The 17,036-nt window shown below is 35.3% G+C and overlaps 1 protein-coding gene across 1 annotated transcript in view; it reads left to right on the plus strand.

Annotated features, from left to right (window-relative positions):
• The window catches only part of SH3BGRL2 (SH3 domain binding glutamate rich protein like 2), a 104,735-nt gene that overhangs the window by 46,167 nt on the left and 41,532 nt on the right, over positions 1–17,036 (plus strand). The window contains exon 2 of the mRNA XM_007484250.3: positions 13,301–13,486. Coding sequence (XP_007484312.1) covers positions 13,301–13,486 — 186 coding nt within the window. The remainder of the gene's footprint in view (positions 1–13,300; positions 13,487–17,036) is intronic.

The raw sequence follows: 17,036 nt of genomic DNA on the forward strand, positions 1-17,036 counted from the left end.
TCAGGATTTTTTTTCTGATTCTTTTTATGCCATGTGATTAGTAGTAGTAGTAGTCTCTGGGTAACTGAGGATGACGATTGTCTTTGTGGGCTTTGATTATTTTGTAGAAAACTGGTCAACAGACATTAGTTGTTTAGTCAAAAATTTACTGTCAGTGAGGGCTTGCCCTTCGATTGGGGAATGGCTGAAGAAGTTGTGATATATGTTGGTGATGAAACACTATTGTGCCCAAAGGAATAATATACTGGAGGAATTCCATGGGAACTGGAACAACCTCCAGGAACTGATACAGAGTGAAAGGAGCAGAACCAGGAGAACATTGTACACAGAGACTGATACACTGTGGCACAATCGAATGTAATGGACTTCTCTACCAGTAGCAATGAAATGATCCAGGACAATTCTGAGGGATTCATGAGAAATAATGCTATTCATATCCAGAGAAAGAATTGTGGGAGTAGAAACACAGAAGAAGTGAACATTTCCTTGATCACATGATTCGATGGGGATATAATTGGGGTTGTAGACTCTAAATGAACACTCTATTACAAATAATAATATGGAAATAGGTTTTGATCAATGATACATGTAAAACCCAGTTGAATTGCTCATTGGCAATTCCTCATTGGAGGGGGTGGAGGGAGGGAAGGGAAAGAGCTTGAATCATGTAACCATGGAAAAATATTCTAAATTAATTAAATAAATAAACTTTTAAAAATACAGGAGCAAATTTACTGTCATTTATAAAATATAATTTAGTGTCAAATTATTTCATTTTTAGTTATCTTACTACAGTCATCTGCTGTTCTCTCTGTCTTTTGCCTTTCAGGATGATGTTGGATAAATTTGGGAACGTGAAAATGGTATCACAAAAATAACAGGAGTGGTTAAAACAACCCCCTGAATTTTTTGCTTTGATGTCTATTGTTATCCCCGATCAGGGGTGAAGTTGAAAATAGAATTTAATTTTCCTCAAAGCCAAATCTAGTACTTTTTTTTTTAACTGAGTTGGATGACTTAGTCACTTCAAAGAGAAGGTATAGAAGGCTGGACTTGATAAGCCTCTTTTGATAATCTTGATTTAATATAAAGAGAAACTGTAGGTTCTTTTTGCTTGTGTATGATCTAGTTTTGAGAGAGCTAGATTTATCTTGTGGTTTTGCCATGTCTACTTCACTTTCTGATAATAGAATTGTTTCTGATTGTTATTACCTATGATTTGGCTGAGTAATGTCCTCCTTGGACTTTGGTTTCTTCAAGTGTATTAAAATACTGCCTTTAGCTGCCCATTTTTGCCACCCTTGCCAAATTCCTTATATACTTTTTGTATATATTTATGTACATGCTTTTAGTCAACTAGCATGTATTAAGTATTTCATTCATAATCAATTCATTTTGAGTTCTTTAAGACCAGAACTGGTTTGTTTGTTTGTTGTTTTTTTTTTGTCTTTTCATCCCCAGCACCTTGCACAATGCCTGGCACATGGGAAATGCTTGTGGATTGATTAATTAAATTAGTTGGACTTATTGACCTCTGGGGTTTCTTCCCATCTCAAGATCTATGATCCTCTCATATGATTTGAATTAAAGTCTCTTAGATTGGGGAGAGATTTTGAATATTATGTCAAGTGGAGGAGATAGTACAACCTTTAATAACCTACAGCTTCTTATTTATTCTTCATATTGAGTCTAAAGCCCCATATCACTTCAAGGTACTTTCCATCCTTAGTGTTTTCTAAGAACCATGCCCCCCCTCCCCCAAAGATATAGTATAATGCAAAAAGCTTTAATTATGCAACAAATCTATAGATCAAAATTGAACAAATCATCTTTTTATCATTTGTGATAAATCATAAGTTTCAATTCAGCATGAACTTCACTTAAGAACAAAAGAATATTTCAGTATTTCTACTTGAAAGAGAGTCACATTTGCTATCTGGTGTCCAGTGGCTCGCCTAGGAAATGAAACTTGATTTTCTGAGATAGAGAGATAGGCAATATAGAATCACTTGAGAACTGAAGTTTTGGAATCAGAGCAGCCCACATGGGTTATTGCTTTTGACTGTTTATAGTTCTATGTAGTCATGGGAAAATCACTTAACCTTCTGGACCTCAGTTTCCTCATCTGAAAAATGGAATTACTAATACCTTTAGTACCTCTTTCATCACAAATTGTTATGAAGATCAAATGAGGGAATATATGTAAAATATTTTATAAATCTTGAAGTATTTTATAAGTATTAGCACTTTATGTTGTTTTAGCCATAGATAAAAAGTTCTCTCAAGAGTTAATTGACCTTCTGAGATAAATCATTATTGCTTAAATTTTAAATTTTATTTTATTTTATCTATTTATTAAAAATTACATGTAATAACAAATTTCCACACAAGTTTTCTGAAGTTATTTGATCCAAATTGTCTCCCTCCCTTTTTCTCTCCCCCTCCTTGATCTGGCAAGCAATTCAATCTGTCTTATACAGTTATATACATTGCCACTCAAAGCATATTTCCATATTATTCATTTTTGTAAGTGAATAATCTCATAAAACCCAAAACACATACCCAAATAAGTGTTAAATCATATACTTTCATCTGCCTTCCTATTCCAACAGTTCTTTCTCTGGAGGTAGATATAATTCTTTTTCATAAGATCCTCAGAATTGTTCTGGATCATTGTACTGCAGAGAGTATCACATCTGATCCTTCCACAATATTGCTGTTACTGTGTCTAATGTTTTCCTGGTTCTGCTAATTTTACTCTGCATCAGTTTTTCTAGCTCTTTCTGAAAGCATCCTGTTCATCATTCCTTATAACACAATAGTATTCCATCACCATCAGAAAGCACAAAACATATAGAAATGCTGATGATTTATTTGGGTTTATTTTGTACCCTGCAACTTTGCTAAAGTTATTAATTACTTCAACTAGATTTTTAGTTGATCCTCTAGGATTCTCTAAATATACCAAATTATCATCTGAGAAGAATGATACTTTAATTTACTCATTGCCTACTTTAATTCCTTTAGTTTCCTTTTCTTCTTTTATTGCTAAAGCTAGAATTTCTAGTACAATATTTAATAAAATTGGTGATGATGGGCATCCTTGCTTCACTCCTGATCTTATTGGGAATGCTTCTAACTCATATCCATTGCAGATGATACTTGCTGATGGTTTTAAATGAAATACTACTTATTATTTTAAGGAAAAGGCCTTTTATTCCTTTGCTTTTTAGTGTTTTTTTTTCCAAAGTATTTAATTTTTATTTTCCTCTCAGTATTTGCTTTACTTTTATCTTTACGATGTTTCATGGAGTTCACAGCTTTGTACCAAAATGAAAGGGGCTAAGGTATTTGCTTATTAAATACTTCCAGAACTGCTTCACCCATTTCCATTCTTCTAAATCCACATATGGTGTTTAAACAAACAAATGAACGAACTGTTCTAAAACCAAGAACACTGAAGTAATTCTGGTATACATATACTAAGGAGAAAGAAAAAAAAGTTTTTTCCAACATCATTTGGACTGTGTTACTAGGAAATGGTGTATTCCACAGGGTGTCCCAAAAGCCTTAGTGCAGATTAAAGTCTTAGCCAAGACTTTTGGGACCCCCAGTAGATCTAAGAAAGTTGTAGAAGTTTGGTGAAAAGTCATGTGATACAAAGACTATATATTGGGGAAGGCTGTTAAAACTGTAGTTCTATTTTTGATAAGGGATATCTTAGACAAGTTTGTACATGAAACTCAGTGTAGAACCTATCACTGCTCCAAGGATAGCTTCTGTTTACTATCTTCTAAACCAGCATAACTGGTCAGAGAAGGCAAGCTGGAGGTGGGGACCTTTTTTTTAGTGTTTTTAATAGGAACGGGTGTTGTATTTTTTCAGAGACTTTTTCTGCATCTATTGAGATAATCTTGTGATTTGTTAATTTGATTATGGATATGGTCAATTATACTCATAGTTTTCCTAATATTAAACCATCTTTGCATTCCTGGTATAAATCCCACCTGGTCATAGTGAATGATCCTTGTGATATATTGCTGTCTCTTTACTAGTATATTATTTAAGATTTTGGCTATATTCAACTAATCTGCTGAAAATCTGCTGCTTGACTATTGAGCTAAAAACTACCTTTAAAAAATTAATTTATTAGTTATATTAAAATGCCCATTTGTCTCCATCTTTTGTACACACTAGTGATCTTTTGACCAAAAAAAATGTATATATAAACTATGCCTTTCATTTTTCTATTTATCAATTCTTTCTCCATAGGTAAATATTCAAGTTATTCTTCAAACATTAATTTTGTAGGTCAATATAATATTCTCTTGTTTCTATTTCTCTTTTTATAATTTCATGTTTTTAAAAATTAACCTGGTCATCATTTCTTTGGTACAGTAATATTCCATCACAATCAAATGCCAGAACTTGTCCAGCCATTCCTCAAATGATGGATCTCTCCTAAATTTCCAGTTCTTTGCCAGCACAAAGAGGGCTGCTATATTTATTTTAGAGCATATAGTTTCTTTTCCTTTTTTTCTGATTTCCTTGGGAAATAGACCTACCAGTGGTATTGCTGGGTCCAAAGGTATACAGTTTTATAACTCAGAACATAATTCCACAATGTTTGGATTAGTTCACTGTCCCACTAACAGTGTATGAGGGACCCTCTTTTTCCACATTGAAACTACCTCCTTTTATTTTTACTTATTTAAAACCCTTACCTTTTGAATCAGTACTTTGTATTGGCTCCAAGGCAGAAGAGTGGTAAGGGCTAGGCAATGGTGATTAAATGATTTGCCCAGGGTCACACAGCTAGGAAGTGTCTGAGACCATATTTGAACTCAGGACCTCCTGTCTCTGGGCCTGGCTCTCAATCTACTGAGACACCCAGCTGCCCCCAAAACTACCCCCTTTTAGAAGAGGAGGGAGTTTCAGGACAGCATTCTTCTTGACTGTAGCCCATGAGACAAGATGATGTGATTAGGGATAGAGGAGGGAAGGAATAGGTCCTTGAGTGTCATGGTGAATCTTCTACTTGGTAGCCAAAAATATTCACAAGCCTTTCAAATTCATAAGCCCATTTAGCAAAGGGAAGGAACCACAGAAGAGGCAAAAGGAACCATGAATGTCTTCTTGGGGGGCTCATGCAGTTAAAATTCTCTGGCTAGTTTGGGCAAAAGATACATGATTTCCTCTTTCCACTCTTGCTTCAAGGAAAACTTTGATACTTCCGTATTGGCATCACATCTTTGGGGGGGAGGTGGGAAAGCAGATCTATTACATTTCTATCAGAGAACTTCTGACTTACAAATATCTTTTCTTTCCATTATAATCAATGAGTTAATCAATGAATGTTTGTTAAGTAGCTATTATGTGCCAGGCACAAAGACAAAAGAAAACAGTCCTTGTACTCATGGAACTTATATAAGTACTTACAAAGTCTTTAAATAAAAAACATAAAGTTATTTTTTAGAGAGAAAGCACTAGCCTTTTGGGGCATCAGGAAAGTTTTCTTGAAGAAGATAGTTCTTGAGGCCAGGAATTTCAAGAGCCTGAGATAAAGAGCACAGAGCTCTGTATAGAGATCAGTGTGTACAAAGGCATGGAAATGGATTGTCCACTCTAAAGAACAGCAAGATCTGTTTGGCTGTACCTTGGAGTTTCTTGAGGAAAGCAATGTATAATGAGACAAGAGGCTATAAAGGGCTTAAAATACCAAATGCATCTTATCTTAGAGGTAACCAGGAATTTATAAGTGGGGAGTGGTGGTCAGACCTGAGCATTTAGCAAAATCACTTTGGCTGCTGGGTGGAAGGTGGATTAGAGAAGGGACAGACTTGTAAATTCTGTGATAGCAGTGTCTTCAGATAATGTCTTCTTTATCTTTATCAGCACCTAGTAGAGCATTCTGAATACTTAACATAAGATCTAAATGGCAGGACAGGGTCAGGCAGCTACCAAAGTATACTGAAATAACACTATTGCCCCTTGGTTACTGATAGGGTGACCTGACTCCCTGCCAGCACATTTCCTACAACTTATTTTCTTCTTCCCCCAAAGGGATCCTGCACACATCATGTTCCTGATTTCCTCTGTTCTTAGTTTCTACTTAAAGCAATCTCTTTTGTACATGTACAAACATATCCCCTTTAACCCTATTCTTCCTTACCCTTTCTCTTTCAAATATTATCCATTTACCTCAGAAAATTCTCTTTTCCTTTTCAATGATAATCAGCTCAAAAGCAATTCTAATCATGGCTAGCAGGTATAACAGGCTAAAGAAAAGGGAAAGCATAAGTTTTATAGTGAAATTGTAATAACATAAAGAACTAGTGCTTTTAATCCCTAAAGCCCAAGAAAGTTCTGAGTACCTTTGCAGCATTCAATAAGTATTTTTTATTGCATTATATCCTTAGGTTTGGCTTAAATAGTTGTTGCAATGTTGTAACAATAATAATTATTTTTAAATAACATTTTCTATTGAAAATGATTTCTATTATGTAATGGGATTTTGAGGATTTTATTGGTATGAGACTATATATAACATTGTTTCTGTACAAATATATGATCCAAAACCTGATTTACAATGAATATTTATAAGTTGGAGACCTTCTTTTCTTAGGTGTACACACTAGTTTCATTTTAGTGCTTATTGATCTGTAGATCTATAAGTGTAATCATTTTGTAACCACCAGGGATTATTAGAACGATCAACTCAACAGATATTTGTCAAGCATCTATCTACTGTGTGAGGCACTTAGTAATAAATACTTCTTTCCTTAAAAAATTATAGCAAAAAAATTTGTTAGAGATAGGATATAGTGACTATCTCCTGCTGAATAAATATCTTAATTCCTTCGTATTATAGGTTTTCCACATTTTAGACCCAATTTGCTTTTCTTCTGCAGTTTCTCATTAATCTTTAACCAAACTGAGTTACTTGTTCCTCAGATGTGCCCTACCTTTTTTTTTTCACTAAACCTTTATTCGATTGTTCCTTCCACTTAAGAGTTCTCTTCTCTTACCCTATCCCCAATTCCATTTCTCTAATTCTTGCCTATTCTTTAATACCTAACTAAAATAATAATCTGTCTCTGCTCTTGGATCTGGTAGACCCTTTGTAGTTTTAGAATTATATTCCCACAGTCCACTTTGTATTGAAGTTTTCTGTGTCCAGGGTTTTAGGTACTCAATAAATATTTCTTAAATGAAAAAAATGTTCCTGAGAAGAGTGCGGATTGTTGCTTTAAAATAATTGACTTAATCCAAGGGTTTTTTTTTCTAAGTATTATCATGAGCTGTCAGTATTCTGTGATGTGTCTCTCTAAGAAACTGCATACATACATAAATAATGAAATACATTTATGCCTAAGTAAGCAAGTCAATATTTGAAAAATGAAAGTTTATCTAAAAAGTCAATTAGGGAGTCCTTATTTACTAGAAATCCTAGGATTCCTTTATAAAATAAATTCTCTTAGTATTAAAAAAAAAAAGAGAACTGACTTATTTCCAGATTTTGGGAAATACATCTTTTTGGTGAAGTCTGTATTTGTATGTAAGTTCAATGTGTGTGTATGTGCATGTACAAGTATGGGTCATTTAACTTACTTATTTTAGTATTTTAGATCCATGGTTTCATTCCTATAGGTACTCTCAGTGAAATACACTGTCTTTATCCTGTGTGGTTCTTATTCATGATTTCTGTAGATTATTCAACTGTAAAGGGTGAATCCCAAATAATAAAATACCCAAGTCAGCTGCCAAATTTTATGGTGATTTAATTGATATAGTAGAGAAGATTTTAAGAAGGAGGAGGAAAGAAAGGGCTAGTACCAGGCAGGAAGATAGGAGATCTAGAAAGTAAGGGTTTGAGTGTGAAGGAGAAAGAATCAGCCTGACCTCTAAAGAGGCTTAGCTAAGATGCCCGAACCTGAAATCAGCTCCAGGGCAAACTCTCCAACACTCCAAGATGTGGTAATGCTTAGCATACTGCCAGTCAGAGTCGCTCTCCAGGGAAAGAGGCATGAGGCAGGAAGTGACGTCCTTATATGGACATTTTAACATCATCTTTCTGAGTCTCATCTGTACCAATGAGGACCTAGCTTGGCTTAGGACAGCCCAGAGGGCTGTCCTTTTTTTTGCACATGTCTGTTGAAGGCCATCTCCTCAGACAAATTAAATCTTGAGTTTGAAGCAGACCTTAAAAATCTTGTCAAACTGAGTAGGGTGGAGAATGCAGAGTTTCTAAGACCTGATTCTGTTATTCCAAGTATCTCCATTGTTACTGATCAGGAAATAGCTAAATCAGATCTTCTAAAGAATGGTCTGATTAGGGTGGAATAGTTTTGAAATTCACACACCTAAAGAAGGTTCAGTGTTAGAAGGAACAGCAAGGGGCCATTTAAGCTTAACCCCTTTTTACCTTCTTCTTTTTACTGGATCTATCATTTCACTGGTTTAGGAACTACCAAGAAGGCACTCTTCTCCATCAGTGCTGATTGTGAATCTTAAAATCCTCAAGTTGCCCAAGATACCAAGATAATTAAATGACTGGTCCAGGTATCAGCCAATAGGTATCAGAAGTGGAAAATGAACCTATGTCTTCCGGACCTTGAGATCAAGTCTATACTCTGTTGAACCAACATTCATACCTGAACAAAAAAATCTCTATAATGTTCTTGGCAAGTGCTCATTTAGCCATTGACATTCAGTGAGGAAAACCATCCTCATGTTAACAGTGGCATTTATCATAATTTCTTAGTTAGCCCATTCCATTTTTTGAAGCTCCGATTATTAATTTTTTCTTTACATTAATTCAAAGTCCATCTCTCTGACACTTGTTCCTATTATTCCTAATTCTGCTTTCTGGAGCTAAATAGCATAAGTATATTCCTTCTTCCTCATGACAGTCTTTCAAATAAATTCTTAAACAGTTATGTTCCCTTACCCCATATCTTCTCTTCTCCAGGCTAGTCATCCTTGATTGCTTCAGTGGATCCTCTTATGGCATGATTTTGAGGCTCTTGATCCCTTTACTATCCTAGTTACCATTATATGGACATTTCCAGCTTATTGATATTCTTACTAAGCCGTGGTGCTCCCATTCATGATCCACCAACCTCACTGGAAGTCTTTCTCTAGTTCTTATGTCAAGATACCAATATTTGTGAGGAATTGCATGTTTATTTTCATTCATAGTCACTTTTTACATCCAGGAAATATAGATGGTAGCACAAATCTGCCTTCTGAGCATGCTAAAGAATTTTGAGTTTTAATCTTTGAGAGTTTTTATGAGTAGCTAGCTTGGAATCCTTCAGGTTAGCCCCAAACAATAACAAATTCTGGAATGCTTCATGTTTCTTCCTACCCATTTTCTTGGGAAATAGCTATCTTGGTTGTATGAAGTACTAGCAGTAGAATTTTGAGCACATCTCTTAACTTGGGGTGAGTGGGGGGGGGGGCTGTTCCTCATTGGTAAAATAAAAACATTTAATTCTCTGAATTCCCATCATGTTCTATAATCCTATAATTTTTTGTAATTCTCCTAGGGCAGTTCTGATATTACATTGAGGATTTAAGGATTCCTATCTTATATCAGACCCCTTCAAAGAACATACAGGTTTCTAAATGGAAAGTATAATGGGTGGTTCTTTTATGTTCATATGTCAGCATGCTTGAACACTTCTGTCAAGCCACTCCATGCCTCCACATTTAGCCCACATTCAAACTGGACAAATTCATTTCAAGGTATATTCATTTCAGCAGGCACTTGGAACAGTGCCTGCCAGCACGACTGATCTTTCTTCCTGGATATCATTTTAGTAAAATAAACTTTGTAAACTTTCTTCCCCAAGTCTTGTTTCTTTAGTCTTGTCTTTTTGGTAATTTTATTTTATCTTTTCTTCTGGCGTACCTTAGCATTATTTTTTATAAATGTCTTTCTCCTAATTATAAAAAATAAACCAGAAGACAGAAGTCTGATAGATAGTAAAGTGCAAAGTTTGCCTAAGAAGGGGGAGTTCTAAGTTTTAAAAAAAACTCCTCACCTATTATTTTAAGTACACTAGAAATACAGTGCTATTCACTCCATTCTTACCTGTGCCTTAGATTACCTCCTTTCCTTTAATAGACAGTTCAGGAGTCATCTTCTGCATGAAGCCTTTTGTGACTCCTATAACTGCTAGTTTTCTCTCTTTTCATAGTACCTTGTATTTAACTGTGTTTTATATGCATGTATCTATATATGTATTTATGGATGTCATACTCTCATCAATCTCAACGTGCTTTGCTGTTTCCCCCTTTAGAATGTAAGCTCATTGCAAGTAGGAATCACTTCTAACATATCTGTCTAGCATATGCATGTTGATTGTTTGGAATTTGTACAAAGATGTTTAGAAAAAAGCCAGGAATTAAAGAACTCTCAGAGTATGCACTGATGGTGCTTAAAGAAGCACTCTGAGAAAGAAAGGGAAAAAATCATAAGAAAATAATCTTTGCATTTACAAAAAATGGATTTATAGATGTTCTTTACAAGTATGTTTCAGTTGTATAAAGGTATGTGCACCTGAATTAATATTGGTAATATCAATAGCTTATAATGCTTATTTCTAATGCCATTTTCAGTATCATTGAACATGAAACAAATTACATTCCACTAGACTATCATTCCTGTCTTTGCTTAAGTCACTGGTTTGGAAACTAATCACAACATTCAACTCTCTTTATGTATGGCATGTGACATTATTGGTAGCATTAGTATTTTAAAATCTATTGCAAATATGTTCTATTATTCCTCAATGTCAAAGCCTCATCTCCTTTTAAATTTATTGTAATCAATTACGTGAGTCCTTGCTCCAGAACACAAGGTAGGAATTGACTTGATAGTTCAATACCAAACACCAGTGCCATAATTTTGACTGTGTTCACATAGAAGAATACCTTCATAAACTCAAATTATAGTGGTCTATAAGTTATAGTCATATGTAGTTGCCTAAGCCTCAGAGAAAATTTAATGGCTTGCTCAGGGTGTAACAACTAGTTAGTGTCAGAGGCCAGGGTTTGATTCTATATTTTTAGAACTCTTAAGTCTACCACCCTATTTACTATGCTCTTCCACCATCACTTTTCTACAAGTCAAGCCATCTCAAAAGTTTCATGACTTTCCTGAGCAATATGTTTAGCTACTGTTAGAAATTCATAGTTCCATTTTTCTTGGCACCTCTTGGGGAGTTTTCAGATTGCTTATATCAGTGCAGAAGAACCACAGAAGTCTGACTACTTAATTGAATTAATCATTCCAGGGTATAAACTAAATGTGGATAAGCCATTAATCAATTTCAGAGCAATAAAATGCTTTGATCTTTGGATAACCATAAATGATGCTACATAGGAAACATTTTGTGATTTGCCCAAGTTAGAAATTCCTCTAAGCTTGTATACAAAACAATAAGCCAATTAGGAGTCTGAAAGCCAACAATAATACTTGAGTTCAGAGGAGGGGGAGCTTCAGTCAAGACCCAGAAAGCATATCTTTTGAGAAGAGGAAAATTTCTTTCTGTCTTTTCCCTCAATCCCAGACCATTGTATGGGTTTGAGAGATCCTGAGGTCCTTTGAGAGGGGTTCACCAGTGACCAGAGCTAATAGCAGTGACCCCCAGAATGGTATTAGTGGCTAAAGATAAAGGAAGCACTTGCAGATAGATTTGGAATGACAGTGTCATCTGGAACAACAACATCTTCAGGGAATTAGACACCTCATGGCACAAAAAAATTAAACTGTCAGCTCAACAGAGGTAATCAACCTTGGAGCCTAGTAGAGACCCAAACATAAGGGAAAACTTCATTAGAATTTTATGAATGGAGATAAAGACTTTTAGTAAATAGGCACTATTAACTTATCCTTTGGATACATATATTTTCTACATTTATGCTTTATTACTATTGTTCTATGGATCTTATCTGTGTAAGAGAAGGATGTCCCTTCTGTTATAGGAATGTTTCTTGTCACACTTTACTTTGTAAATATTCTTTTCTAAGCTAATTGATGCGACTATCTGACAGTAGAGAGCACTGGTGGGAACTAGTGGACTACAGAAACCCAGCTCTTCAGGGTTACCTCTAGAATACTGATTAGGCATAGTTATTTGATTTTCTGGGTACCCCAAACTACACATATGGGTACAAATGGAGGCAAGAGAGCCTAGATGTGATCTTACATAAAATTAAGTCTTACTCTTTACACATTGCTTAATGGCAACAGTAAATATTGTCTCTGTCCAAATTTTTTTAATATATACTTAAACATTTTAAGTGTGCATACATTTTGAAGACCTTGTTAATAGGTAGGTGGTTTTGGCAAAAGAGTATTGATGACACCTAGTGACTAAGAAAGGTAATAGAAGACTAGAGGAATGAAAGGGGTTAATAATTTAATAGGATTGAGATTATACCCTTTCTCTACCCTTATTTTTAGAAGTAGAGTACATTTTTCTGCTGTGAATTAATGAAAGAAAAAATCTGTAAAAGTAATGAGTGCTTGCAATGCTATTTAGGAAAAAAAAAACCTGATGATGAAAAGGTGTTTCCTCCCCACCCCTACCTCATTAATTCAATTAAATGTCACCTCCATGGAGCATTAGAAGCAGTGTGGTGAAAAAAGCCCAGGACTGATGTTAGCAGACCTAGACTTGAGTCCTAGTTCCTCTCTTTATGTCACAGCTGTGGGTCCTTAAAAAAATCCCTGAACTTCTGAGTTCTATTTTGCCATAGTAAGCAGTGCTAGTGTCTGACAAGAAATATTGAAGTTGAGACTTTTAATGATAATAAATGACCATATATCTCTCTATGTGGGGCTGGATTTGGACCTAAATGTGCTATGCAGATAAAAAAATAATGTATATGTTTTCAAGTAATCTTAAAATATGCCTCATAAAACCTGGAGTGTTCAGTGGGAAGCCATTTGAAAAACAACTATTCTGGGACTTGGTTATACATTGCATTATACATGACCTGCCTGACTCACTACTTTTCTTCACAACTTCTCTCAAGAAGTTAAATTCTGTTGGAGTCAGAATGTAGATCAAAGCATACTGTTTTTCACTTTAGTTTAATTGAGGTTTTTATTTTGGAGTTTTGATTTTATGTAAATATTCTTTTACAACAATGAACAATAAAACAAGCCAAAAAAAAGTTAAATTCAGTTCACTCTGAATGAAATTTAAAAGGCCTCCCCCAAACAAATAAAAAAAGAAATTCTTTTCCTTGTTCAAATATCCTTTCTGCTGATTTTTCTCTCTAGATAAAGAAGAAGCAGCAAGATGTAGTTCGTTTTCTGGAAGCAAACAAGATAGAATTTGAGGAGGTAGACATCACAATGTCAGAGGAACAAAGACAGTGGATGTACAAGAACATTCCTCCAGAAAAAAAACCGGCTCAGGGTAATCCAACACCACCACAAATATTCAATGGAGATCGATACTGTGGTGTAAGTAACCAAAATGGCATATTATGACTTAGATACAGATGTAAATTGATTTCTGTCACTGTCTCTGTCTCTGTCTCTGTCTCTCTCTCTCTCTATATATATATAGTAGATATGTATATTTCTATGTGTATAATAATAATATATATAGCATATTCAAAAATATATAATAGATATTTTGTCTCTATGTGATTTGAATAGGATGTTCCTTCCTTGCTTGCTTCCTTCCTTCCTTCCCACCCTCACTCTCTCCTTCCCTCCCTCCCTCCCTCCCTCCCCTTACTTTCTGTCCTAGTAACAACTATAAGACAGAAGGATAAGGGCTAATCCAGTGGGGTTAAGTAACTTTCCCAGGGTCATATAGCTTAGGTAGTATCTAAGACCAGATTTGAACCTAAGTCTTCCTGACTTTAGGCTGGTGCTCAATCTACATACTACCTAGCTGCCCCATCAGGACATTGTTTCATTGGCCAGCACTATACTGGGTTGCCTTTTCTCTGTGCATGCAGATGGATGGAAATATGGCTAAATGGGTAGACATCCTGACAGACAAGATAGATGGATGGATGGATGGATGGATGGATGGATGGATGGATGGATGGATGGATGGATAAAAGAGAATAGACTCTAGAGTTAAGAGAATGTGAGTTTGACTGGCCAATATGTGAACAAAGGAAAGTGATAAATGTGGGGAGGGGATGTGGCAAAATTGGGACACTAATACACTACTGGTGGAGTTGTGAATTGGTCCAACTATTCTGGAAGTCAATTTGGAATTATGCACAAAGGGCTTTAAAAGATTGCTTGCCCTTTGATCCAGCCATGGGTTTGTACCCCAAAGAGATAATAAGGAAAAAAGACCTGTACAAGAATATTTATAGCCACGCTCTTTGTGGTGGTAAAAAATTGGAAAATGAAGGGGTGTCCATTGATTGGGGCATGGCTGGACAAATTGTATCTGATTAATATTTTTGTGCTGAAAGGAATGATGAACTGGGGTATTTCTGTGTGAACTGGAAAGACCTCCAGGAATTGATGTAGAGCGAAAGGAGCAGAACCACGAGAACATTATACACCGAGACTGATACATTATGGTACAATCAAATGTAATAGACTTCTCTACTAGTAGCAGTGCAATGACCCAGGGCAATCTAGAGGAACTTATGAGAAGGAACACTATCCACCTCCAGAGAAAGAACTGTGGGATCAGAAAAGCAGAAGAAAAACATATGATTGATCACATGGTTCAATGGGAATGTGATTGGGTTTTTGATGTTAAAAGATCACTCTATTTCATATATGAATAACATGGAAATAGGTTCTGAACAATGATACATGTATAATCCAGTGGAATTGCTTGCCAGTTCTGGGAGCAAAGAGAGAAAGCGGGTGAGGGGAGTTAAGGGATGGGAGAGAATCATGAATCATGTAACCATGGAAAAATATTCTAAATGGATTAAAAAAAAAAGAGGACCTAGGTTTAAGCTCCACTTCTGTCACACTAGCTGTATGATCCTAAGCAAGTCATTTAAACTCTTGGTACTCCAGGAAACTTTGTAAGATTTTAAGTGGTATAACATGAGTTCTCTATACCAAATGCAATTGAGATCTGATAAAAACAAAAAGTTTTTAAAAACCAGATAGTCAAGTTATTCTCAACTTTTCTGCTTTATGAATAGCCTTATTCTCTCTCCTACTCAGCTAGTTTCAGACCTCTTAACAAAACAGGGATGAGCTAAAAAGACTATGAATACAAGTACAATAGAGTATGTTTGTGTCTCTTTAACTTTGTTTCTGATTATATTTTGTATTTAAATGTAGATAACTTTTAAATTAACCTTTTGGAGCCAAGAGGAAATTAACTCTACCCCTCTGCCTATACATGAATGAAAATAATCAAGAATTGTTTATAAGCCAAATTCCTTTGCAAACATTTTTATGAGCATTTGAAATATATTGGATCTATACAACTACACATAACATAAGACTAAGTACCCATTCTCTAATTAGTAACTTTTACTAATTTTACTAATTTTTATTAGTATGTCTTTTCAGACATAGTATTAATTTTGCACTAAAACTTTAATCAGAAATAAATTGGAGGAAGAGAAAGATGCCTCAATGGCTTTTGAACTTTGGGGTTAAGACATCCAAGTTCAAACACAATTTGTTTCTCATTATGGTATAGAAATAGGATAATGGGGTTTATCAAATGATAAATAATTTATGTGAAATGCTGTACATATATAAAAGTGCTTTGGAAATATATGCCTTTATCATTATTATTGATAGTTTAGAAGAAAAAGTAAGGAGCAGTTAGAGCAATGGAGCATAAAGTTCGAAGATGGACTAGTATTTCTTTGGCAGCTGAACTATTGATCCAGTCATCTGCTGTTTTATGGAGTGAAGGGTGGCTTTAGTTGCCAGACTTGCACCATACATATTAATATATGTATTTAAAAGACCTTTGCAGAAATGGGAGGCTATATACTGTATAAAACATCATACTTTTTCAGTATATCTTACTGGGGATTTTTTACTATCCCCTTTTCTTAATTTATGGGTGTTCAGTGAAGGAAGAGGGGAAGGGAAGGATACATTGGGAAATGTAGATAATACAAGAATGAATGGTATCAATAACATTTTTTCTTAAACCCATAACTTCTGTCTTCTGAGGTAGAAGAGTGGTAAGGGCTAGGCAATGGGAGTTAAAATGACTTGCCCAGGGTCACACAGCTAGGAATTATCTGCACCCAAATTTGAACCCAGGACCTCCTATCACTAGACCTGGCTCTCATTTCACTTAGCCACTCAGTTGCCTCATCAAGATTATTTTTTTTAGAAAGCCATCTGTACTTACTTAGTGGCTATTAGTAAATTCTTTAAAAATGGGCAATGTTGCATAATCCTTTAAGTGAAAAATTGCCTCCACCTGTTTGAAAGAAAGAGGATGTTGAAGTCTGAAAATTAAACTCATTCTTCCCTCAGTGTCTTTGGACATCTTTTCTAAAATAAATGCTTACTTCTGAATCCCTACTTTCTAGTACATAGCTAATCATAAAACCATAGAATTCCAGAACTAGAACTAAGAGATCATTTAGTTCAACCCTCTTATTTTACTTGTTAATAAGGGCAACGAGTTGATTTCAAATCCAGCCTCAGACATTAAATAGTGCTGTGATCTTGGACAAGTCACTTAAGTCTTGTCTGCCCCAGTTTCCTCAAATGTTAAATGGGGATAACAGTAACACCTACCTCCCAGAGATGTTATGAGGATCAAATGAGATCATATTTGTAAGTCATTTAGCACAGTGCCTGACACATAAATTTTTGTCCCCTTCCATCATCATCATCATCATCATCATCATCATCATCATCATCATCATCATCATCAAATCATAGGATTGAGGAGTCCCTCTATCTTATAATTCAAGTTCTCCACCCAGATCCCAAACTAAGAGTTCTCATGGACTGTCTTCATAGAAGTAGAGGCTATGCTCTCTGCTCTCTCTCTCATCTACCTGAAGAAATCTAACTAAATCCTATTCTAGCT

The sequence above is a fragment of the Monodelphis domestica genome, chromosome 2, assembly GCF_027887165.1.
Source record: "Monodelphis domestica isolate mMonDom1 chromosome 2, mMonDom1.pri, whole genome shotgun sequence".
Lineage (NCBI taxonomy): Eukaryota > Metazoa > Chordata > Mammalia > Didelphimorphia > Didelphidae > Monodelphis > Monodelphis domestica.